At 41.3% G+C, this 26,326-nt stretch overlaps 1 protein-coding gene across 1 annotated transcript in view; it reads left to right on the top strand.

Moving 5' to 3' along the window:
- The window catches only part of rem2 (RAS (RAD and GEM)-like GTP binding 2), a 35,239-nt gene extending 14,385 nt beyond the window's left edge, over positions 1-20,854 (top strand). Inside the window, exons 4-5 of the mRNA XM_049599189.1 lie at positions 4,953-5,130; positions 19,186-20,854. Coding sequence (XP_049455146.1) covers positions 4,953-5,130; positions 19,186-19,514 — 507 coding nt within the window. The 3' untranslated portion in view covers positions 19,515-20,854. The remainder of the gene's footprint in view (positions 1-4,952; positions 5,131-19,185) is intronic.
- Positions 20,855-26,326: the final 5,472 nt, after the last annotated feature.

Genomic DNA, 26,326 nt, shown 5'->3' with positions numbered 1-26,326 from the left:
TTATTTATTCATAATTTCAATATAGAGCCAACATTATACGTGTAGCTTTGAATACAAATCAGTTGTTAACTTACAGCTGTGTAATTATCAAAGTGTGAGGAGTTCAGCTTCAGCATTTGGAAAAATGAAATGTGTTCATATATGCTGAAGTATTAGTGCACTAGATGGGCAAAGGTATGTGGACACCCAAATGTTATGACCATATGTAACTGCTGAGCTTATTACTTAATAATTTTAAGCATTAACCTTCAGCTATAACAGCCTGCACTCTTCTCTTTCCACCAGATTTATGAACATTGCTGTTAGCATTTGCTCCCATTTAGACACAGAAGTGATTAGTGAGGTTGGGCACTTATGTTAGATGCAGGCTGTTTTCATGCACTGTTCGTACATATTCCTATGAAAAGTAATGTGCCACAATTTGTATATATCCCACATAATCATAAGGCAGTTACTTGTGTAAACCCATGAAAGCAGGAAGGCTGCAGTCACATGAACAAAGTGCTGGCAGAAATAAAGAAGGGAGTAGTCAATTTAAGGTTACAGGTTGCGATTGTGGATGGGTCACAAAACACAGGACTTTCCCCCAGGAGACCGGTGTTTGGAACCATGTGAAACCAAGTGAACTTAAGTGAACACCATGTTTCTTTTCCTAAACCTAATCTATGTAACTTTATTTGCATAAACCTAACCTTTGTAACTTTACTGGCCTAAACCTAACCTGTATAACTTTATTTGCCTAACCTAACCTACGTACCTTAATTTGGTTTAACCTAAGGCTGCCCAACCACGTTTCTTTTCCTAAAGCTAACCTATGTAACTTTATTTGGCTAACCCTACCCTTCATAACTGTACTTGGCTTAACCTATGGCCGCCCAGCCATGTCTCTTTTCCTAAACTTCACCTACTTATCTTTACGTTAAGTGTGTATATTTACTTTAAGTACATCATTCATGGGACGCTAATTCACTTGCTATCATATGAACTGTTGTACATGGTTTTTTTAAGATACCATGAGGATATGTTGTATAAGGAGACGTTGGCCTGATAATGGCTGGCATTCACACTTGGCATTCTAACTGTCATCCCACTGACTGAAATATTGCTATATCCTGATTGGTGTCAGAAAGTGGTGCATGGATTGGTGCCCCACGAATGACGTTTCATACCTAACGTATGTAAGTTATGTACGTGACTTAAAGTTCGGTTAAGTTCCGAACAGCAATCTTTGTGACCCATTCAACGGCCCAACTGCCTGTCTTATTTACTTCCTATCTGTGCATTGATCATGTGATCACAGCCTTCCCAAATACATGGGTTAAACACAAATTACTGGCTCATGATGATGATGGAATATGGATGAACTGGGTTCATTACTTTTCTGAGGAAACATGAGAACAGCCTGACTGAGACCCAGTATGTGTCCACACACTTTTGGCCATGTAGTGTAGTAAGGTGTGGAGTGTACAGGAAGATGCCAATCAAGTGAAACCTCACAAAGCATCCATTTTACAGGAAAAGTGGCCTGGTCATGCACATGAGTTCTTTGTTACTGAGATGATTTAATTGGTATTTTCCTGAATGCTCACTGATCTGTGTGTATTTGCATATAATTTGAATACTACTCTGTGCGGGTTTGGCTTTTGATTTTGTGTGTTAGTCCATGTGAGTGTGTGTGTGAGGGGAGTAGGTACTGACAGATGGCCTGCTCCCTGTGAACAGAGAGGAGCTGCTTAATCGAGAGAAAGAAAGAGAGGGAGAGGGAGGGAGGGGAGTTGGCACTGTCCTGAGTTTCTCTGCCTCCGTTTGATAGAGAGGTGTATTTACTTGGTCACAGTTTTTCCTCCTGAAGCGCTCCATCACACTCCCAATCGATGTCCACTCACTGTTTGTACTCCTTTGCTTACAAAGATTAGTGCAGTCTCCCTCGTTTTCACTCTTTTTCTCTGTCTTGTTGTTTCCATTCTTCCTCCTCATCCCTAAATCAGACAGTGACAGGTGGCGCAGCCGCCTTTCACGCCAATGGCTCCCTGCCCTCCTCCTTTCTCTGCTCCCTGTCTTTTCCTGTGCTCTGTCAAACAGACAAGAGTGCCAAGGCACTCCCCACGAATTTCCTGCTCCAGGGTCTGATCCGATACTACTTGGCTGCTCTGAGACAGTGTGAATTTTTCAGGCGTCTGAAACTCTCTGGAGGGCTGGAATTTACCTTCAGGGTGGTGGATGTAGGGCAAGGGCATCCACATACTCACACATACACACAGACAATGTGCAGTCCAAAGCCAGCGGGCAAATTGGGTTATCTGGTGGGAATAACATGCTTTCATATTGATTTAGTCACCATGTGTTATGGCTTCAGAGGCCTGTTTCCAGTTGAAATGCACTTTGATTGTGTTTGCAGTTCTGTAGGTCAGATTTTTTTTCTGTGCTTAGAAATAACAAAATGGAAGGTTATAGATTAAAGCCTCAAATAGAATTTTACCAATTCCCTCTGAGCATGCTGATAGTTAAGTCAAGTAAAAGCGTCTGACCTCCAGACTGTAATATCAGCTTTATTTTCTGGTACTGTCTCATAAACAGTGAACAGAGTAACTTTGTTGACACAAATTGCATTTGAAGACTTTCCTCTAATTCTATACTTCTATCCTCTTCAACCCCACAGATGTGCAGTAGCACTGGTTATCCCATAGAGCCTAAAAACTTTAAGTGTAGTGAAGATGCCAAGGCTTTCAAAACTCTCAAAAATATCATGATATGAAAGGTAAATTGTCTAATGTTTTCCATCCATCAATATTTCAGACATAAAAAACACAAATCCTTGCAACTCTGGATCAAGTAGATACAAATGTGGCATTGTCAACCAGAATATTCCTGTATCAAACTTTGGAGTTACTTTAGGTGAATTTTTAAAGCAGCATTAATAGATTTTTTGGTAGTAGAATATGCTGTAAACCCAGCATTTACATGTTAGCAAACAGTTGCCTATTTACACATTCAGCAGACATACCAGTATGTGTTTGTAGTCATGTTTCTTGCCACCTGCCAAATGTAAGTCAAATATTCAATAAAATGGTAAACCTAATTTATTGTACCTCCTTTTTGGTTTCCTCCATCTTCAGAGGGACATATCCTGCTCTTCAGCAGCTACTGTAAATGCTCTTGCTAACTAGCTAGTTACTAACAGCATCAGTTTGTCACAGAAAGCAGCTATCTAGTACAGGGTTAGTGAGGGCAAAAAAATTTAACCAAAAAGTAACATTTAAGGCAATGAAAACAGAACAGTAGGTGTATAGAGCCTCTTTATGCCTGGTATTAACATGCATCTTAGGTGGTCTCATCAAAAGAGGACAGCGCTAAATACAAGTGTAAACAACCACCAAGACGCATTGTGATCAGATTACTGAAACCACTTGACAAGGTAGTCTGAGACGCATTGCACCACATGCCCTCTGTAGTGTAAACACGAATGCATCCTGATGCATCGCTGACTACATCATCAATGCAGGACATGGCGGTTGTTTTGGTGCCAGGCCCTCTATAATTGCCCATTTTGTGACAAGTTGGACGAAGTGTTGCATGACAGTCCATCATTTTGCCCCATGAAAGGAGACATGTTGAATTTTGCTGACAGCGATATCTCCAGCTGCACCGACAAAACGACTAATGCGACTAGCGAGCAGCTATATGCGTGTGGATGTAATAACTCCAAGTGGGGCCCTTTGACCTTCTAGTGTAAGTGACGTAGGCAGTAACGAAATCTGATCCTCTGATCTGATCTGGTCATTTTGAGACACATGATAGACACATATTTAAACGTCAGTGTGTCTTGGCTGTCTACGCATGTTAATACCTGATGTAAACTGGCTCATAGATGATAAAAAGCTCCATGGAGCTGAGGGATCTGTAAGGTTTGGTGGTGATTTTCTGAGGGTACGTCACTGTGATTGACATCTTTGACATTACACGTAATCATTTGACCTATTGTTCGTGTAAAGATGATTATTAGTGCTACTTTAAGGGGAAAAAAGGGAACTAACTGGTAAAAGTGATGTTCTTCCGTTATACTCTCAACAAAGACGGTGATTCACATGAAAAGCTATAATGCTGTGTGACACAAATGGTGCATACCTAATCCGCATGATAAAAATGGATTGCATTTTACTCCCCAGTTCACAGTCACAGGGAATTCGTTTCACTAAACCCTGAACCATATGGCAAACTCCCTTTATTTAATAGCACTCACCCAATCAGTAGACCTTTGACAAAGTATTCATACTTGCTGATAAATAATTAGGTCAACCAATGATCAGCAGGGAGGGGTTTGGACACTCCCTGGATTTGATGACTTAAAGTTGAGATTTTGTTCAAGTTACAGCCCGGAGAACTTTGCCATGACCTATTTTACACCCATGAACCACCTTTAGTTCAATGTAAATGCTGCTGACAGAATCAGGAGAGAAAGCGAGGAGAGGACAAAGATGGTCTCAGGCAGTCCCAAGCTGCTGTTTCTGCTAGAGCCACTCGGCCTAATTGAGCCTCTGTGACAGGAAGCCCCGATGGGATGTTTTTGTTCACTGTCAAAAGGGTCAGGAGATTCAAAGTGAAGCGTGTCGTGTGTACAGTCAAGTTGGGCAAAGCCTCCTCTGTGTCTTCTCATGGGACGGTGATAAAAACTTTGAGTGCCGCCTGCCTGGTATTGGCACTGACGTCCTTTCAGTGGCTAAGCTCCAGTGAAACAAAACAGGGACTTGTGGAGGAATCTGAGTTTAAATGTGTTGTTCAAGGACGAATTGTTAATTTGTTGATGGCAAGTGATGGATCAGGCATTATGTGTAGCTACCTGACATCCCACACCTATTGAGCTGTCATCAGACCTCTCCATGATGTATGCAGTACTAATCAGCTCCACTGAGGTGTTGTTTTATTAATGTGCATGTGTGTTTTTGTATCCCCAGGACCTCTCCACTCTACAGTGTGATGTGTGTATCCTGGTCTTCTCAGTGACTGACAGGCGAAGTTTCCACCGCACCGCCCAACTCCGCCTCCTCCTCAGGGAGTCCCAGCCACACACACCAATCATCCTAGTGGGCAACAAGAGCGACCTTGTCCGCTCCCGTGAAATCAGCTCAGAGGGTAAGTAGAGTGTCTGTAATGTAAACCTGTCATTCATGCACGCAACTGGCCGTTTGACAACCCCCTCCCCTGAACAGTGATTGTCCAATCGTAGCTTAGCAACCATATCAAGGCAGGGCAGGTCTGTCAGGCTATGGATTACATAGTAGAAACCTAACCAGATGTTACTTCCATGGCCAAAATAAGCACTTTATGGGGTTACAGGCTACGTGCTCGTCCACAATAGCATGTTCACTGTGAAGCATTTCCCTACTATGGAAGCTGATCCTGGATGCTATATTAGCAGCCCTGCCTGCTTTTAATTGGAACTGGGGAGTTAACATTTAAGCAACCCCAGCCAAAATCATTGTCTGTGACAGCGTTGTGTTCACCAAACACATTGGTTAGCCCTAAAATAGCCCTTAAATAGTTTTCCTTTCTAACAGTAGAAGTGAAACATACTATTTGATTATAAAAATAATAAAGCATAATCTCTCTCTTATGTAAATTATGTAAGCATAACAGCAGGAATTCATTCATTCATTCATCTTCTAACCGCTTCATCCTCTTGAGGGTCGCGGGGGGGCTGGAGCCTATCCCAGCTGACATCGGGCGAGAGGCAGGGTACACCCTGGACAGGTCGCCAGACTATCACAGGGCTGACACATAGAGACAAACAACCATTCACACTCACATTCACACCTATGGACAATTTAGAGTCACCAATTAACCTAGTCCCCAAATCTGCATGTCTTTGGACTGTGGGAGGAAGCCGGAGTGCCCGGAGAGAACCCACGCTGACACGGGGAGAACATGCAAACTCTGCACAGAAGGGCTCCCACGCCCGGGATTGAACCGGCAACCCTCTTGCTGTGAGGCAAGAGTGCTAACCACCACACCACCGTGCCGCCCTCAGCAGGAATTATGTTAGAAAAAAATACTTGTTTGGTCTCATATTTTTCCTTATCATACTTTTAATACAAGGACTATCTAGTTCTACACTGCAAACTAAAACAATGTACATTTTATTCAGTTTTTTCCACATGGATAATTACTGGTGAGAATTTTTGGTTTTAATGGTTTACTGATTCATGGACAATGCAAGGAGGGTATCATGGCCCATAGTGGGAAGGTACACAACACCAAGAGAGAGAATGTCATCTTTTATTCTAACATTATCAACAGCATTTACAAAGCCAAAATCATGACATCATGTCAGGGCAGCCTCTGGTCCACTAGCTTCTGTAATTTGAAGCAATCCCTCATTCAGTGTTCTTTTATCAGTCTTTCTGAAGAAAAATGGAGCATGTTCCCGGGTTTTACGGGAACATGCTCCATTAAGCAGACAAATCAACAGCAATTACTCCACTTGCCATTAGAAATGGAAATCTTTGTATTCTTATCATAATTAAACAATTTTGTGAGTGCAGAAAAAAATTACAGCTCGGTTAAAAATTTCCAAGCATGGCAAATTGGTTCTATCCATAACAGGGCTGCAAGACAGATGCACACACACACACACACACACACACACACACACACAAAAAGATATTGCAATTATTTTGACAGATATTGCAATGGTGATATGAGTTAGTGGGTCTTGTAATTTTTGCATTTCATTTTCACTGAAAAAAATATATAAAAATGATGACTATGGGATTTTTGCTGGAGTCTGTATACCAAACAAGCGTGTTCCCTTACATCTGGAATGTGATTTGTAGGCCGGGCATCTCTGTAGCACAACACAATGGGTTTTTTTGTTTTTTTATAATTGTATATATTGACACATTTTACCTTTATCAAAAAATTGCCACTGAGATTTGGATATTGCCATATTTGATTACAGCCCTTGTCAATATCCATAAAACTCACCAGTACTGAGTGAATGGCAGCCCCTTGACTCACCCATGGACAACATCTAGGGTTTATGGGAAGTGGTGTTTTTTAAAGGCAGCTAAAAACAGTAACATTAAGAAAACAATATTAAATTATTTTTCAAGACACTCCCTTCCTAATGAGAAATTTATCTAAGGCTGGATTTGTAGTCGTTTTCCATCCATTTTCATCCACCTATCTAGGGCTGGGTTGTGGGGGCAGCAGGCTGAGCAAGGTACTCCTGATCAGACTCCAGACCCCAGACTCCCTTTCCTAGCAATATTTTCCAGCTAATCCTGGGGGATCCTGAGGGGTTTCCAGGGCAGATGAGATACATAACCAATCTCTCCAGTGTGTTCTGGGGCTACTCTGGGGCCTCCTACCAGATTGTGGTTGGCATTGTTAATAATAGAGTCCACCAGGGATGATGTTTTTCTGTAGGCTGACATGGAAGTTAGCATCGCCCTGATTCCCTTGTCAAAAAGCCAACAGGATTTTTCCATCGAATTATAGATTTTTTTCTGAAAAAAAAAGATCTACTCACACTTTTGTTCAGCAAGATAATCTTTACAAATTAATACCACTTCCATGATTATTTAAGTCTGAATGCACTCACCAGAGAAAGCTAATGTTAGGCTATAAATGAATCACACTTTGGTCACATGACGTAACGTCACCACCATAACAAGACTGTAAAGCTGTGTTTGACCAAATTTTCAACTACGTCATGGAGATAACATTAGCTTAATAAGCTAGTTAGCGAAAGCCAATAAAATCTGTGAATGACGGTCATCATTTTCAGCTGATAAAATTGACGGTCGGCAACTACCAGTAAGAATCTCACATGTGCCTACCTCAAAGGACTCACTGTTTAAAAAATGACTAATAATTTCTAGTTGTAAAGCCGCCACCGTTGTCATCATAAACTTTGTGCCATGTGAGAACTGAATACTTAAAAGGAAAACAGAGGTAACTGAGGAGGACTGGGAGCTTCAAAAACACTTAGTTTCCATCTTCCCAGACACAAGCGATGATGTACAAATGCCAGACTGCTGTGTGATGCAAGAAAAGAAATGCACAAGAAAGATTTGAAATGCACTCTTTTGTTCGCTTCTTTATTGTGCATTTCAAGCAGCTCTCCAAATGAAACATCTCAAATGGAAAATTTCTTGTAATTACAGTGATTGACTAGATATTGATGCTTTTTTCTGCTGGTTATAATGGATGTGTGGATATATATGTGTAGTCAGGCACACGCACACATACAGACACATTTTCCCCAGGAGAACAATGGTAGTGTTCTTTGTGCAGTTACTCATCCATCCCTTTCATTTATCCTCTTTTCTCTCTTTCTCTGTCTTGGCTCAGCTCTCTCTCTGCCCTGGTATTCTACCATAAATCTTTCTCCAAGCCGACATCAGTCTCCATTAGAAAGACTCTTGGGGGATCTATCTTTGATGAGCAAAATCAATTTCTTCACTGTTTACAATATCCAGGGATAAACGCTCTGTTGGTAAACTCCTTGTGGGAAGAAAAATCTATGATCTATTATTCTTTTAAAGGGTTGGAAATATCAAATAAAATCAATTTATCCCCATGGCTTTTGTAATGTTGTATTGTTTACCACACAGAGTTTCCTTAGTGTTAATCAGCTTTTTGACAATGATGTCAAAACTCTCTTATGTATCACTTTGTCATATGTATTGCTGCAAGTTTATTATGTTAATGTGATCTGTACGACATCTATTGCACGTCTGTCCATCCTGGAACAGGGATCCCTTCTCTTCCCTTGCTCTTTTTGAGATTAAAGGAGGGATGCTGCCCCCTGAGGCAAATGATTTTTGATATTGGGCTTTATAATTAAATTGAATTGAACTGAATTGAATTGAACAGAAAGACAAATCTACAAATTGAACTTGTGAACAATAAAACACAAAATATTTGATTACTCCAGTTTAAGCTGTGCAGATATTTATGGCTAAAACACAGAAAAGTCAAGGTATCAACATGCATTGAAGCCTATTGAAAAAAAATAGCTGGCCAATCCTTCCATGAAACAAAAGAGGATGGTATTTTTAGCCATACTAGAATTGGGGCTGCTATTCAGTTAGCCCTTCAGTCCACCAGTTTGGTCACTGATGGATCGGTGAAAATGAGAGGATGTGCCCTATCAGCTGCCCTCTTGAATGCTGAAAACGAGCGGATGTGCCCTTTTGGCTGCCCTCTTGAGTGATCAAAACAAGACGATGTGCCCTATTGGATCAAAACGAGCAGATGTACCCTTTTGGCTGCCCTCTTGTCCCTATGTCATTCAGTAGGTGCCCTTTTTTCCTTTTCGCCCCTGCCCTTCAAACATCCTGAGTCCGTCACTGAGTTTGATCCAGACTGAAATATCTCAACACATTTCCAGTTGCCTTTCTGCCAGCTCCAGTAAATTTGGGCTAAATGTTAGTATTGTTAGTTTTGGTGTTGATTTTTGTGGTTGGCTTTAGATGACGGTGGCGTGTGGCTGTGAGTAACTCATCAGGATGAGGACATCAACTCACCAGTCTGTACAATCTCTTCCTGCTCACTTCTGCTAGTCAGCCAGGTTGAGGTTGTCAAATGTAAACATCAGTAAATACGAAGAGAAGCTGGGCACCAGCTTAGCTAGCATCCTGCTAGCCACTGGCTTTCGAAATAAACCAGACGGCCTCCGTAATGCATCAGTTACCAGTGGGACATCAGGAACTGTAATATCCTTTGATTCACCAGCAGTTTAATATGGTTTTGAATTTCCCATCTGTTTGATGGATTGTCATATTTCATCTTGACATTTCCCCAACTGGATGAAATGTTATGAAATTTGGTCATCTTTTGGTCATCTAAAGTCATCATCAGATAAAAATGTTCATTTGACCAAGACTTAAGTTATAACCGAATAATTATAATCCCTTCAGCCTCAGCAGCACTTTGCGCAAATAAGCAGATGTTAGCAAGCTAACACTCTATTAGGTGTTCTTACATGGACCCTAATATTCCACTAATTATCAGAATAATAGCCCAATCAGAATAAAAATAATTCACGTAACCACGCAAATCAGAGGAGACTTGCCCGCTCCAGCCTGATTGAAAAGAATTCTCAATCAGGTTGAGAGGGGTGGTCCATTCAATGGGAAACTATTCATTACTAATAACCATTTAAAGGTTTAATCTGATTGTTTCTTTCTCTGGTTAGAATAAATATATTCTTTCTGCACATGTTTGGCCCACGTGGAGGTAACGTTAGGTGATGTAGATGGTGCTTGCATTGTTATGCTGCAACAGCTGTGTCTACGAGCTTCCCTCTGCTGATTTTGACAGAGAATCATTCGTTCATTCATTCATTCATCTTCTAACTGCTTCATCCTCTTGACGGGGGGCTGGAGCCTATCCCAGCTGGCATCGGGCGAGAGGCAGGGTACAGGGTACAGGCCAGACTATCGCAGGGCTGACACATAGAGACAAACAACCATTCACGCTCACATTCACACCTACGGACAATTTAGAGTCACCAATTAACCTAGTCCCCAATCTGCATGTCTTTGGACTGGGCCGGAGAGAACCCACGCTGACACGGGGAGAACATGCAAACTCCGTACAGAAGGGCTCCCACACCTGGGATCGAACTGGCAACCCTCTTGCTGTGAGGCAAGGGTGCTAACCACCACACCACCGTGCCGCCCCGAATCATTCGTGAATTAAAAAAATATTTAGTGCTATGTTCTTATGTGAATGCTCTTTGATTTTGAAACAATAGCCTCACTTAACATTGCTGTTACAGGCTGAATTGTGGAGTTGTTGGACATAATTGTCTATCAGGACCTCATGGCCAGTGGCAGTATCCTGCTTGTGAGACATTTTAGGGACATCTGTAAATTCTAGTGTCTACCAATAATCTGCATGTGAGATGTTTAAAAGGGACATCTGTAATTTGAAGCTGCAGTTAAATAACCTGGGTTACACTTAAATTACTCACTACTTAATCTGCACTTTATGTAACGAATTGAATTTTCTCAGTAAAGTTGGGGACAAAAACACAGTGGACTGAACCACTTTGCGCAAAATCAGAAAAGTCATATTCTAATATTGTCCATGCAACCACAGCAAGTGGGTGAAAAATTTACTCAAAACAACACCTGCTAACCATCAGCATGTTAACATAGGTCATAATGAGTGTGCCAACATTAGCATTTAGGCTAGTTGTGTTTCACCTGCAAATTTCTGCATGTAGGGTTGCTATGACAAACATAAATCATCCAGTTGTGGTAATAAAGTAAATTATGTGAGTAATCCAAGTGAGCCACATAATTCCAGGTTAAATATACCTGTATTTTTAAAGATAAAATTAGACGTTATTTCAGGTAAGAATGGCATCATGACAACATTTCAAACAAATCCACCATGAGATTACTGAATAGCTCACAATCATAAATGGGTATAAACAAAAGAGTGCCTGGGGTGCAAAGTAGAAACAAGATGATCCACATTCAGTAGACTAAAGGCTGCAACTGCTGCCAAAGTTGCCCTTATTAAGTATTGATGGGGATGAATAATTAATGCAGTTGATTATTTTGTGCTTTGTATTTGTATTCAGTTTAGGTACACATGCATGAGGTTTGGTTTTTTGTGTGGGAAGTGTGTTTTTCTGTTGATCACTGTCAAGAAATCCTAATTCCATCCACTGTGGTTCAATGTAACAACAGAAAACAAACATGAAAAAGACCATGGGGATGAATATTTTTATAGGCATGTGTAAGTGTTATTTTGATTCACAATTCCCTCTGCAAAATGAATAAATCCTGTGAATCGAAAAGCTCACTTTACTCTGGTAGATATCACTGTTGAACAGCGAGCTTCACTTTTATATATTTTGGCATGCAATACTGAAGCAAGGTCTTGGCAAAGTAAATTCACTGAAGAAGAAACACACAGTGCTGTACTGAACCCAGATAGTGGTGAAAACCCACTGAACAGAGATCAGACCACAGGCAGGTTATGCTTCTGCTGGACTTAATGGGCAATTTTTATTTTATTTTATTTTTTTTGTAGCACTGGCAGGCTGTCCCATTGTCTGAATTTCATTCATGTTTCAAATGGGTGTGGAGTGACTGCAGCTGAGAGGGAGGAAAGACCTTGACATGAACTTGCATTCACAGTTTATATGGTATACAAATTCAAAACTTTACAGTCATCTCTGCAGTTTGCTGCAAGTCGTTAATGTATCCACTGTCACATCATCAAATATAAAGACGCATCTTTTGCATATGTTGCAAACATTACACTATACCTCCCTATCTATTCCTCTGGAGGGGCTCCATCTCTCTGTGTCCCTTGAGCCTCTTTTTGTCTTGTTTTGTTTTTTCCAGATGGCACATCTCTTTTGGGATTATCTCCCTCTTACAGGACGCCACCGCTCTTACTATCTTTATGTATATTTGTACTCGACATACGTGCACAACTGCCTGCTTGTATACAGACGCAGTGAACACACAAACAAGCAGACGCTTCATCTCTCTCAATCTTCTCTCTGGCTGATGTCTGCGAGGCTGTTTCGTGGCGAGGGCTGTGATAAGAGGGATGAGAGGAGAAATGATAGAGGGAAGAGCGAATGTATGAGAATGGTGTGCATATGAACGGGAGTCTTGGTTCAAAGAGATGTGTGGAACGCGTTGTGTGAGTGTGTGGTTGTGTGTTGGGGGAGAGTCTAGCTTGTTTTGCTGTCCTTGAAAGAACCACTTCCGACCTTCAGAATGAGGATATTTTACAAAGGGAGTCTGTATAGCTGGTGTTAACATCAATGCATTGATTTTTCCACATATCATTTGGGTGGTGTTGGAATATATTTCCTTGCCAGTACAAAAGAGGTTATTCTGTAGCTCTTTTATTAAAGACAATCCTGGCCTGCCCATTTCGTCAAATTCTGCCCTTTATAGTTGCCATTTAGAATTGCTAAATTACCCCTCTTAAACCTTTGCAGCTGGTCCTGGGAGGCTTTAAAGGTAAATTGTCTCATCTGTAATTTGCAGAAATTGTCAGTGAACAGAGGTGAACTCAACTTTCAGATACAATACAAGTTTGAATAATGAATCCTCACAAGAATCCAGATAGCAGTTTCATGTTAGCCTCCATTTGACTCAGCTTTTAGTGTTTAACCATTTTTGATGTCAAATGACTCCCTGTGATTTGAAAAGATTGCTAGTCAACCCGCAGAGAACCCACACTCATCCCTGTAGCTCTACCATGCTTTTACTTTTGGCTCTTTTTTTTTTTTTTTTACATGTTACTTTAAGCTATTCCCTCTTGTTTTCCCAGTGTATGTAGACATAGGTTTTATGAGTGCAACCCACTGTCCCCACAAAACCCCCATATACAAACACAGTAAAGTAGATGGGCTAGCCAAGTCCCTGATATTTTCCTCATGAGTTGGTGGAGGCTGAAGCAAAGGGCCTCAAATATAATGCTAATACTCTATGTGTGCTAGTGTATAGTAATTTGCTAACCAATTTGCCTCAAGCGCCAAATACAGGGCTGAAAAATAGGGCCAATGCTGAAGTGCCAAAAACTGCAGTTCCGTGAATGGCCACTTGAGGCTGGCTTTAAAAGTGAGTCAATACCCGTAGATCCCCATGTTAAAATGTTCAACTTTACGGCAGATATAGACACATTAACAGCCTGGTACAAAAACAGTTTTGGTCTCTTTAGCTTCATGACAATTAAGGGTTGACTTTAAGTTATGCATAATTAAGGGCGGGCCACTCTGAATGACAGGCTGCGAGGCAATACCGCAATCTGAGTCTGATCCACCCATCACTTTTACATAGCTCCACCCTCTCATCCAAATTTGGTCACTTCTAGCTCCAAAAAACCAAGATGGTGTTGGACAAAATACCAAAACAACCATGTAAGCTAGTGATGGGCAGATAAAGCTTGTTTCACACCTGTGAAACACACTGTTTCAATACATTGTGTCGGAGCTTGTGTGTGTCTTATTTTAAATAACATATATACTAGAAAAATTTGTATTGTCTTTATTGTTTTTAATCTTTAGTGTTTTGGTCTAATTCTACAAAGAGTCTGGTTAAGTTTAGGATTATGATTAGAGTTCTAACAAAATTCGGTTTCATTAATGACATGATTTAAGTTTAAGCTATTGTTTCGTGGATTTGGGGTTAACTTCATGCATATAGCAATGAGGGAAAAGACTGAGAAAAAGCGTACAGTCAGTGGAAGGTTCTCACAAGGACACAAGAATAGAGAAGTCTGTGTGTATGAGTTTATTGTGTGGAAGTGTAGAAACCACAGTCTGAGGTCAAATCCTGTTTGGTTTGCTTTTTTGTACGACTTAAACAGAGGCAGCAAGTGTAAAATGTGTGCGCATCGGTGCTTGCACATTGGTGTCGACTCAAGTTCGGTCACTGCTTTGGTGTATTCTTAATGACACGAGTGGAAGGAGAAGGGAGGGAGGCGAGGAATGAATAATGAGAGATGCCTATACTCAGCATATTCTGTCTACATAAAAAAAAACAACAACAACAACCCAGGAGCAGCGATGTGGTCAGCGATATGGAAATGCTCCCTCTCTATTCCCGAGGCACCTGACAAGGATGTTCTTATGTTCTCTCTGGACAGACCACATGTATTTTTTCTGATATGTGAGCCTGACGGAGGAAGCTGACCCGGCCTGCCCGGCTAACTAACATCCTCTTTAAAGAACCTGGGGCCCGGTGGAGAGTGCTGAAGTCATAAAGTCTATTTATGGCATATACAGTGACACTTTTATTCTCCTATCTCTCACCTTCCCCCCTTTGCTACATATCTCTCCCTAGCATTAACACACACAGTGACACATACACTGTCACACAGGAATGTATTTATCATTTGCTTAATATGGCTGTGGTATGGCCTTGCTCCTCAGGGCTTTGATTAATGTGCACTCTGGCTCTGTTTGCTTAGTCTGCATTCTTTCTGTCTCTCTCCCCGTCCGTCTGTCTCCTTCTGTCTCCTTCCTCTCCTTCTGTTTGTTCATTTCATCTGCAATCTTGCCTGTCATCTCTTTTCAGCGTCTCCATCCTCTGTCCCTGTGACTCACATCTTTCTTCCTTTTCGTCTCAATGTGACTCTCACTTTATTCTCTGTCTGTCTCTTTGTCTTTGTCAGCACACAGGTAGAAACTTTTGGGTGGCCCTCTGCCTCCTCACCTTGTTTCCTCTCCCCTACTCTCCCTCCTTTTGTTTCCTAGCCTCTCCTGTCCTTTTGTTTACTCTCCTCATTTCTTCTCCTCTTGTTTCCTCCTCTGTTCTTCTTATTTATTCGCCTCATAATTTACTCTCCTCGTTTACTCTCCTCTCCTCTTGTCTCTTCTCCTCTTGTCTTGTCTCCTTCCTTGTTTCCTCCTCTACCCTCTTCTCCCCGCCTTGTTTCCTAGCCTCTCCTTTTCTCATGCTTCTCCTCTGCTTCTCTCATTTCCATACCTGTTCTCCTCATATTCTCTCCTCTCCTCTCTTAGTCTCCTCTGTACTCTCGTTTCCTATATTGTCCATTTGTCTTCATCTCCTCTCCTTTCTTGTTTCCTCCTCTACCCTACTTGTTTCCTTTCCTTGTTCCCTCCTCTTGTTTCATCTCCTATCTCCCATCCTCACTTCTTGCTTCCTTATTTCCTCTCCACACATGGTTTCATCTCATTTTCTTGTTTCCTGTCCTCCACTGCCCTTCCCTTCCCTTGTGTCCTCTCATTGCCTCCTCTCCTCTCTTCCTGCTCCTCATTTCCTCTTCTCTCCTCGTTTCATTTCATTTCCTGTTTCCTCTCATCAGCTGTCCTTCCCCTCCTTTGTGTCCTCTCGTTACCTTTCGTCTTGTGCTCTTATCTCCTCTCCTCATTTTGTTTCCTCTCCTCTCATTTTGTCATTTTCTATCCTCTCCTCCACTCATCTCCCTGACTCTTCTCTTGTCTTCTCATGCTTCCTACTCTTCTGTCCTCTCCTAATTTCCTCTCCTTTCCCTACTCCCCTGCTCTCCATTTTCCTTTCCTTGTTTCCTCTTTTCTCCTCTCTTGTTTCCACCTCTCCTTGTCTCCCCTGTTCTCCTCTGTTCACCTCTCCTCTCTTCCCTTTGTTTCCCCTCCTCTCCAATTCAATTTCCCAAACACTCTTTTAACAGGTTATAAAGATTTAGTTCGATTCAATCAGCTGTCATAGGTATTAGGATAAGCCCCGTTGACCCGGTTTGGGATTTGTCTCTTTTCCTCCCGCTCTTACCTCACAGACTATTATGTGACACTGCTGTGAGTCGACAGCTGCTGTGCGGCTGGATTATTACGCCCAGATCAAATCTAGTTTTGTTTTTTTGTAATACCTGTTCAGTATGTGTTCATGCCATGTAAATGCAGCCACACAAAAAACAGATTTACATGTGAAATTGCAATGGCCATAGTTCAGAATATTAACAAGGTTTTAATTAGATTTAATGGGGTATAAGTGTTTCGTAAATCATCTTCAAGTTCAGCTTATGAACTGCTTACTTTTTTCCTGTAACTACAGTTTGCTCAGTCCCATGTCAACAGATCTGTCTCCATGACCACCGAGCAAACTCTATGGACGGAAAAAAAATATGCTGCTAAATGCACCAGAAAAAGTTAATAAGAGGTACAGGAACATTTTGTTTTACAACCTGCAGATTTGTCAGGGAAAATCATGACTTGGCATGACAACATGAAATTCGTCTATGGCAGCAAAATCTTCCTGCTGCCAACACTTTGCAGTCATTTTGAGTTCATGCAGTGTAAGTTTTATACAGTTATTATGAATCCCAATAATAAACCCTCAAAAGCCTTTTCTGCGCACAGCTGCTCAAGAGTGCTCGGATACTGGCTCTGAGAGAGCAGAGCAGAGGCAATCAAAAAAAAAGCTGAAGTATAGTTGAAAAAAAAATGCTATTTGAGCTGACAGTGAAGCCCGTTTGTTGCAGAATGATCTGTATCTGTCAGCTTTCCTTATCATCCAGGCGTGTTTGAGCAGGGACAAACAGCAGCGTTTAGCCGAGATACTGAGCCTTGTTTAGTGTCCTTATCCAGGAGAGTCACATTGAGATGGAAACGATTTTTTTATTTGAGCTGCAGCAAAGAGATTTGAGCTTATACAACTCAGCTAGGTGGCAACATTTACCCCATCCTGCCATCACTGTCTCTCTTTCCGGCTCTTTGCAAACATTACAATGCAACAAAGGCTAATTAGTTGAATTGGAAAAGATGATTATTTAATGTAAAACTAAAAAATTGTATGAAAAAAGACGTTAGTCATAAAGCCAGGTAATTTCTCATTTTAACATTACTATTTACAGCTCTGTTGTTGTATCTTTTTAATTTTGGGTTTAACCATTTTTTGCTTTGTAATTTTTAATATCAACTTCCTCCTTTTCTCTAACTGAATATGGTCTGAGCAGCGGTCTTTACCGGAGGACTTCTGAACTACAGTTGCCACTGTCAGTCCACCAATCTTCTTTTAAAAATCAGCACATTTTTCACATATTTCTGAACATTGTTCAAAATCCCTAAAAAAAATCCAACTCAAGGTCCACTTATTAGCTTTTTTAAAAGCTAATAATCACACAGTCTTCATCAGCAGATGGAGTTGCTCAGTTGGAAATTAATATGATGCCATGTGAGCTGTTATGTTATGATTTCATCTGCACATTTTTTTTTTTTTACCTTGGAAATTTGACAACAACAATCCAAACTCAAGGTTCAGTCACTGGCTTTATTTGTTGTTCTTGCTTTCAACTGTATTACACAGTCCTTATCAGCAGATAGAGGTTGCTCAGTCACATGTAAACTCATCTATCTCCACGGCAACCAGTATTGGGGTCGTTAATCCAAAAAAGTAATATACATTACACGTTCCTTTACATAAAAGTAATGCATGACTTAACTTAATTATTTAGTTACACTATTCATTACTCTTATTTGTGTTATATTGTCACAAAGCTAATTGCAAGTTAATAATATTATAACATTAAACTTTCCATATTTCCACATATCAGCACAAAACAAGGCTCAGGAGAATCATGGCGGCACTGCAGTGGGCTATAACTGCCTCAATATAAAACTATATCCATATAAAACAATATATAAGAGGTTGGCCTTCCTAACACTGTCTGTTACAAATATTAATTGTTTTAAAATAATATATCAGTAGGGCTAAATACAATATCAGCCTTCCTAACATCATTCGATGATGACAGACTTGAAAGGAAAAAAATGTGTTGAACAGGCTCACTCAATAAATCATGTGCATTACTAAAGCAGCGGTTATGCCCTAATAAGGAGGAGTCTCTCAAATCTTTTGTCGGATAACCTGTTCCTCCTCAGACTCAGCACAAGATTACCCAGACTGAAGAGCCTCTCCATGGGTGCACTGGACAATGCTGCTGATTGAAATACTTATGCAACGCCAGCACGACATAGTTGTTTGATTAGTAAATGTGATTAAGGTACCCCAACACTGATGACAACTGAGCTGAACTGAACTCCATCTTTTAAATAAGATTGTACCATGGTTGAAATCTCAGGGGGAAAAAAGCGCATAAGTGGACCTTGGGTTGGGATTGTTTTGGTTGTGTTTTGCATTTCCAAGGTCAAGAATGGACTTTCATGCCTATCTTAAATGTGATCAGTCATACCGTTGGCCTATATGAAATACTTGTGATAATTCTATGGAAAATGCCTTTTTTGTAGTATAAAAATATTTTTTTATATTATAATAAATCACAATCCCCTCAAAAAAACATTCACCCTTTATCACTATTTCACTTTCACTGTCATGGCTATCAGATGAGATTTCACGGGCACACTTTACAGAGAGGGATTTCCCTTTCCCACGATGTGACATGCTGTAGACTGACTCTATTTGTAACAATCTGGAACATAAGAAGCAACAAATTAACACTTAAGACCCTAATGGAGTCTTCCTAACGGCAGTGAGCTGTTGATCCGGAGGTATTATGTTGTGGTGATACTCATCACGCAGCAGCAGGGTTGTTAAAAGGTTGTTGATGGTTTGCTGGTTCCATGATCCAATGTCTTTAAATCTCAAACTGCTGCCTCTACTTGCCATTTGCAGCTGCCAGTGTGTGAAGCCTCGATTATATATAATGTGTGCAATAAAAAAGCTTCCTCTCTCTCACCAGAGGCCCAATCCAGTGCCCTAATGTTCGATTGCCTCTACATGGAGCTCTCAGCCTCCCTGGACCACGGTACCAATGAGCTGTTGGAGGCGGCAGTTCGGACCGCGAGGGGTGACTGCGTGGGTCCTGGCTGGACTGATGGCGACCCAGGGGCGGGCCGCAGGGAGAGCCTGACCAGCCGGGCCAAGCGTTTCCTGTCAGGGCTGGTACCACGCTCGTACGGGCGAGACCGGGACCGGGATCGGGGGCGCTACAGAGAGATGAGCCGCCACAGGGGCAGCAAGATCCTCCGCCAGAAGTCTCGCTCCTGCCACGACCTCAGTGCACTGTGACACACACACATACATGCATACACACAGGCAAAAGAGACACACTCCTGCACACGTACACACACGAACCAGAGTGAAGGATACGGGGGAGGGGGAGGTGTAAAACAAGGAGGAGAAGGAGAAGAGAATCAAATGGAAGACACGATGGAGAAGGGGAGCAAATTTATAGGGGTGGAAGTAGAAGCAATGGCAGAGAAATGTCATGGAAGGAGACAAAGTGGTAGAAAAAGTTAGATAGATAAAACTGAAATCATCCTGGATCTCAGCACTGAACATTTATCTTCTCCCTATCAGTGAAACCAATTTTCAGAGGGAAAGAGGCCAGGTAGGGGAGAAAAACAGAGAAACAGATAAGAAGGCAAGCCTGATTTGCTGCTCCAGCTCGAATCAGCAAGCAGTCATTACCTGAAGAGAGCAGGAGAGAAAAAATTAGTGACAGTGGAGAGTGTCACATTAAGATGCTGATTGGACATTTAGAGTGGTAAAATGAGCGGGAGGGGGTCACAGATAAACACACACCCAAGTAGCACGCACTGATTATGTAGAGACTGATAGCAATCTAATATATACCTATTGTGAACCCTGTTTTATAGCATGCCGAGTAGACGATCTAAGTCAAGACCCTGTAGGTTTTACAGTTACATGATACTGGATTGACTGTACCTCAGTGGCCAATAGCTAATGCACAATCCAGCTAGTGTCTCTAGCAATGCCATCTCAAAGGCAAGACCCTTTATTTGTATTTAAAAAATGCTCCTTGCATTTTTTTAAGCCACAATCTTCACACCGCATTCACCTTTTGTGTCCCGTACCGATTTTGAAGTGTTTGATGATACCACCAGTGGCATCTGTGATTTTTATACAAGGCGCTCAAGCCATATTTCCGCTGAATGCATCATGAGCGATCAGCACAAAGAACCCTTTACCGAAGGATGTGGGGCGAAAGGAAAAAAAAAAAAAAAAAAAAAAGGTCAAAGTGGCTATAAGCAGTAAGACGTAAGCAGGGATGACCAGACTGAACTTTTCTTCAACAGACGCTGAGTCACAGAACACTGCGATGTTCTTGAAGCACAGGAGGACAAACAAGAGAAAACCTAATCTACCTGTGGCTGTTTGATGTTTTTCATTTTTTTTCTCTTTATACCCACTGGCATTAGTATGTGTGTTGAGACTGAATTCTGTGGGGGCTGGCCACACAGGTGACCCATAACAGAACGTTCTGGAAACGTTGTTTGGATATCTCGTCAAGCGTGGCCTCGTCACCGACACACGCTCACTTGTTTGTCACAGTCTACTAAGCACTCCTGTCTTTCCACTGAGAATAAATTAATTTTTGTTTGACATCCTGAATGAGTGTCTTGTCCTTCTTTTAAACAACGTTATGAAATGAATGTCTCATTACAGCCGTTACAAGGTTGGCATGACAGGTCATCAGATGACTCACGGATCCTCTAGACAGACTGTGAGACAGCCTCTTAGGATAGTTGTTCCATTGCAGCAAAAACATGCAGTGTCACGCAATGTGTATATACATGTACATATATATATATATATATATATATATATATATATATATATATATATATATATATATACAATGTGAGACAACAACATGGCAACTTTAGGGATGAAACTACAGAGAATTATCACTTGAATCTGCAGCTCTCACAGCTTTATAGCTTGTTGCAGCTCATTGTTAAGCTGTTGGCCCACAACTTTACTGTTCTGGTTCGCTCTCATTGCTTTTATAGGGTTGTTTTCGGCTGCAGCAGGCGGCTTCTTTTCAGAGAAATAGCTCTAAAAACCCACAGTACACTATCTGATCAACCCTAGACAGCAGACAGGCACAGTTAGTGAGTACCTAGTAAACATAGTGGAGCCTTTAGCAGCTGAACAGCAAGATATTTCCCTCAGGAGTTGGTAGAGACCAACACAAGTAAGAGAGGATGAATACTGGAGTTACATAAATCAGGTGGCCACAAACATGACTCCAAACTCATGATGATGCTGCTCCATGCTGGGTAAGATAAGATAAGAGATAAGATACACCTTTATTGATCCCACAATTGAGAAAGCCATTGTTTGCTAAAAATGACATGTCCCTGTTTGTTCACAACTAGTTCCTGTTGCCCCCATGTGGCCAAAAACAAACAAACAAACAAACAAACAAGAAAAACAACAACAGTTTATGCAAGTTTTAAACTACCACACCATTGATCCAACACGTCAGCTATTTCAACCATGTATCCATTGCTAACTGTTTGTACCATTTTAACAGCTGTGTTTATCCATTACTATTAGCTAACTATTTCAACCATTTATCTAAAGCTAAATTATTTCAAGCATATATTACTTTTTGCTATCTATTTAAACAGTTATATGTTACTTTTAACTGTTTCAGCTTCTCTGCTGACTAGTTTTCTAACTAGTTTTCACACTCAATCTAAACATGTGGTCTTTAGTTTCTGATTCAGTATGTGGGTATATATAATATTTCAATCAAAAAATACTTTTTTTAATCTTTGATTTTTATTGTTTTTAAGTAAATGAGCTACTTTAAATGTCCCTTGGCAACTGCAGAGGTACCCTCTGGGGTACAATTATGTACTGGTTGGGAATCACTGCTTGGTTAAGTAGCCCCTTTTCACAGCAGAAATGAAATGACTTCAGTAGAAAGTAGAACAAGTAGTCCAAAGTTAACAGTGAGCTCTGTAGATTTTCAGCGACAAGAACATATTCTCATGTAAGGGATATTGCCCTGGAATTTCTTTAAATGATTAAATGATTTAAATGATATACCTTCCAATGATTTGAAGGAACCTTCTGTTTACCTCCATTGTACTGAGATACAAAAAAAAAATATCTCAAAATTTGGCCAAGTAAAAGCAAAACTATCTCCTTGGCTTAAAGGGAAATTTCGGTTTATTTCATCCTGTCCCCTATCGTCCTAAATTTGGTTCTAGTGACATACAGATAATAGTTAGCATGTTAGCCGTTAGCCTAGATACAGCCATAGCGTCAGACCTGTTAAAACGTAATTGAACGGGCATACTTCAAGTGCAAAGTTAGTCCACTAAACAAGCTTTTTTTCCACAAAGACCACCTCATATCATTAGGATAAATGTCAGAGAACATATAGAAAATGACATGTAAACGTGTTGTCTTACCTTACCGGTGTGCTGCCATGTTTGTTTATCCCTCTAGCTCTGCTTTCCAAAGCGCGGCCGAAATATATCTCGCCAGCTCTAGATACCTCTAGCTCTGCTTTCCAAAGCGCAGCCGAAATATATCTCGCCAGCTCTAGATAAAGCCCAGCTGGATACTAATGTTACTCCAGGTGGAGGTGTCTCATCCTCGGTCACATCCAGACCTTGAAAATAAGGCTGCAACTGCTCCCATTACTTGCAACAGAGGCATTCCTTTTCTGTGGGCATGGGGGCACAGCATTCACAGCTACTCCACCAATCTCCAGAGCTATGCAGCCTTGCAGCAGCCATTCCTCCTCTCTCGTCCTCTAACGTTACCCGTTGCGCCTCTCTCTCTCTCTCCTCCTCCTCCTCCTCCTCTATTCAGGCAACGGTCAGGTTCTGCCTTCCAGCTGTTGCTGCTTGTTCAGGCATGCTATGAGATCGTTGCTTGTTCTCGCGATATTTCGGTCCCGCTTTGGAAAGCAGAGCTAAATTGTAAACAAACATGGCAGCACACCGGTAAGGTAAGACAACACGTTTACATGTCATTTTCTATATGTTCTGTGACATTTATCCTAACGATATGAGGTCGTCTTTGTGGAAAAAAAAGCTTGTTTAGTGGACTAACGTTGCACTTGAAGGGATGCCCGTTCAATTACGTTTTAACAGGTCTGACGCTACGGCTGTATCTAGGCTAGCGGCTAACATGCTAACTATTATCTGTATGTCACTAGTCACTTGAACCAAATTTAGGACGATAGGAGACGGGTTGAAATAAACCGAAATTTCCCTTTAACATCACTGAAAGAAAGGGAGGGAATGTTTCTTTGCAATATGGATGAACTGACTTTATAACATCATCTGTCAAGCAACTGTATGCAAATAACAAATATGAACTTCCTAAAGTTGAATGGATGCCATATGTTTCTGGCACAGTTTTACCTCATATTTGTTTGACAAAATTGCAATGTTTTCCATGCAGTCTGGTCTAAAAACAAAACACTGAGTTTCTGATATTACTCTCCCTCCCTCCAAAGGAAGTTAAGGGGGAGGGTGGCATAGGATATGGTCTACAGCTAAAAATAACCATGCAGCGGCTGGTTACCTGACAGTGCTCCAAAAACAAAGTTAGTTACATTAGTTACATGGGTTATTTCTGGAATGACAGTCCGTCAAAAGCAACACTTTTAGATAGACTCAAAAATTGGATACAGTTTAGTCATCATGGTGTGTAAAATGTTAGCATAGAGTACCAGAGCTGATGATCTACAAGGAATTTGGGTTTGATTTCACATGACTAAACAGGTAAGTTCACTAACAGTTGTCTCATCTATTCCTTTAACACAATGCACCAAAGACACATTCTAGTTCACTGGCTGGAGTCTCCAAAAATACTGGCACAAGAAAACATCTCTGTCAGCCTCCCTTCTCTCTGCTCCACCCTAGTTTTAGCAGGTGTAGAGAAGCGCCCTGGGCTAAAAACGCAAGAACACAGTTCCATCCAGCCAATCACATGAGATCACATCAGTTAGCTGTGGTTTTCAGCTTCTGATGCTGGTACAGTAAGTATCTGGAGTGGATACAAGGGAGGACTCTTGAAAGGAAGGCAAAACTGGCAAAGAGACAGAGGGGTTGAAGAGAAAGAGTCAGAGAGGGAGAGAGAGAGACAGGGCTGGAGAAATGCTTTGAGGAGTAATGGTTGCTTGGAGACTGTTGTCAAGGAGACGATGAGTCCTAGAGTCCTTTGGCATCTTAAATGTCCTATATTTATGTTGATTTTCCGAAAGAGGAGGTTTTTGTTTATTTTGACTTCTCACCCCCAGCAGGTGAGTGAGACAGATGGTGATAAGCACAATGAAAAGGTGAACCCTTTCAACGGAGACAGGCTGGGTTTTATACAACATGTCTGGCAGAATGGAAAAGGACACATTAGGCATTTTATCAGCCTTAAACAGGTCAGATAACTGTCAGATAATAGCATACATTTGACAGCTGCACAGACGCCCGCAGGAAACCGAGAGAAAGAGGACAATATGATACAATTTGTTTTTGTGACACCCTATCACTCTCTCACATCGTGACAGAAATCCTCCCTCTCTCTGTCTTTCTGTCGCTGACTCATTCTGTGGGCATTGACTGTGATTTTCGGGCAAAAGAATACTTCTCGAGAGCAGGGAAGACAGAGGGAGCTTAACAGTCGAAAAACCACCTACTGTGTGCCAGTGAAAGCCTGTCGAACTTACTGCTCACTTTGCACCAAAGAAAGACTATTTTCAGTGAGCACTGTGCATAACTAATGAGATGCATATTTTCCTGAGGTGTGGGTGTAGACATGTTAGTTAGGAGGTAATACTGGTCTGTGTAGTGGATCTGGCAAAAGACCGGGGCATGTGGAGGCTGCAGTGATGGACAGCGCTGGTGTGGCCGGACATTGAGCGGCATTAAAGGAAGCCTTGCTGAAATCCCCGGGGAATCCATGTGATTTGTTTTCAAGGAGTAATGGCTCATTGTACCCCAAAGGTCATTGTTCCTCTGCTTTGTCTCCTGAGTGCACACAGCTGATTATACATGCACAGAGCTATAATAACCAAACAATACAAGGAAGCGAGCATGAGCCAGATCAGTCTCGCTTCAATAGCACGCTCAGGATGAACCACATGTTACCAAAACTGGTTTAGTCAGAGTAAGAAGCCCAAAGTGAAAGCTAAGGCTAAGTGGTTGTTATAGCAGGTCGAAGACAAAGGCACAAATCATTATGGGCCGAATGCCTCCTGCAATGCTCCCCACATCTCCAGTAATGTGGATTAATAGCAGGTCAAAAGGTGAGAGCAAAATGTGTTTTGCAAAACATGGCAAACTATAACTAGATCCCATCACATGGTTAGTATTGATCTTGACATTAGCTCATATGATGGATGAATGTGCTGGATGCAGTGCAATGCATCAAGTTAATCCTGTATAAAAGGTCTAAAAACTGCAAAAACATGAGGGCACCTCACAAACACTCTAAGCCACATTCTTCAAAGGAATATTTGGACAGTCTGGGAAATATGCTTAATGGCTGTCTTGCCAAGATGCAGGGGAAACGATGGACATCAATCATTCATCTGTTAAATGCTAAACTGGAGCCAGAAGATGTTAGCTCAGTTAAGAATCTTTTCTACAAATATATGACAAAAGGAAATTGTGTGACTTTCAATGCACCCGAAAAGGGTGAAATGCACTCCTAACTGCACTGCCAAGCAAATAGCCTTTTGATGCTCCTGTGCTATTTTCATATATCTAAATGAGGTAATATGCATACATCTGGTGCCTAACTGGCCCCTTTCTCTGCAAATGAGCCTCACTGCAAAGACTGTCCAATGCACAAAAATCTGCTCTAATAGCTACATACAATGAAACTGTTTGTGTCTTTAGAGAGCTGGTGTCAAGTGAAGCACATTGATAGACATGGATTAGCTACTGAACAAACAGATTGTCAGGGGCCCTCTTGGCCTTTATCTGCAAAATGTCCCTCAAAAAAGGACAGGACAGGAAGATAGCCTACTCAAAGTGATTACAAAGAGATGTCGGGGAATGGCAAAGAGACACAAAATAACTACAAATAGGGGAAAATGACCTCAAAGA

This window comes from Epinephelus fuscoguttatus, linkage group LG15 (genome assembly GCF_011397635.1).
Source record: "Epinephelus fuscoguttatus linkage group LG15, E.fuscoguttatus.final_Chr_v1".
Lineage (NCBI taxonomy): Eukaryota > Metazoa > Chordata > Actinopteri > Perciformes > Serranidae > Epinephelus > Epinephelus fuscoguttatus.
The sequence above is the reverse complement of the archived record's forward strand: the minus strand, read 5'-3'. Positions and strand labels throughout refer to the sequence as shown.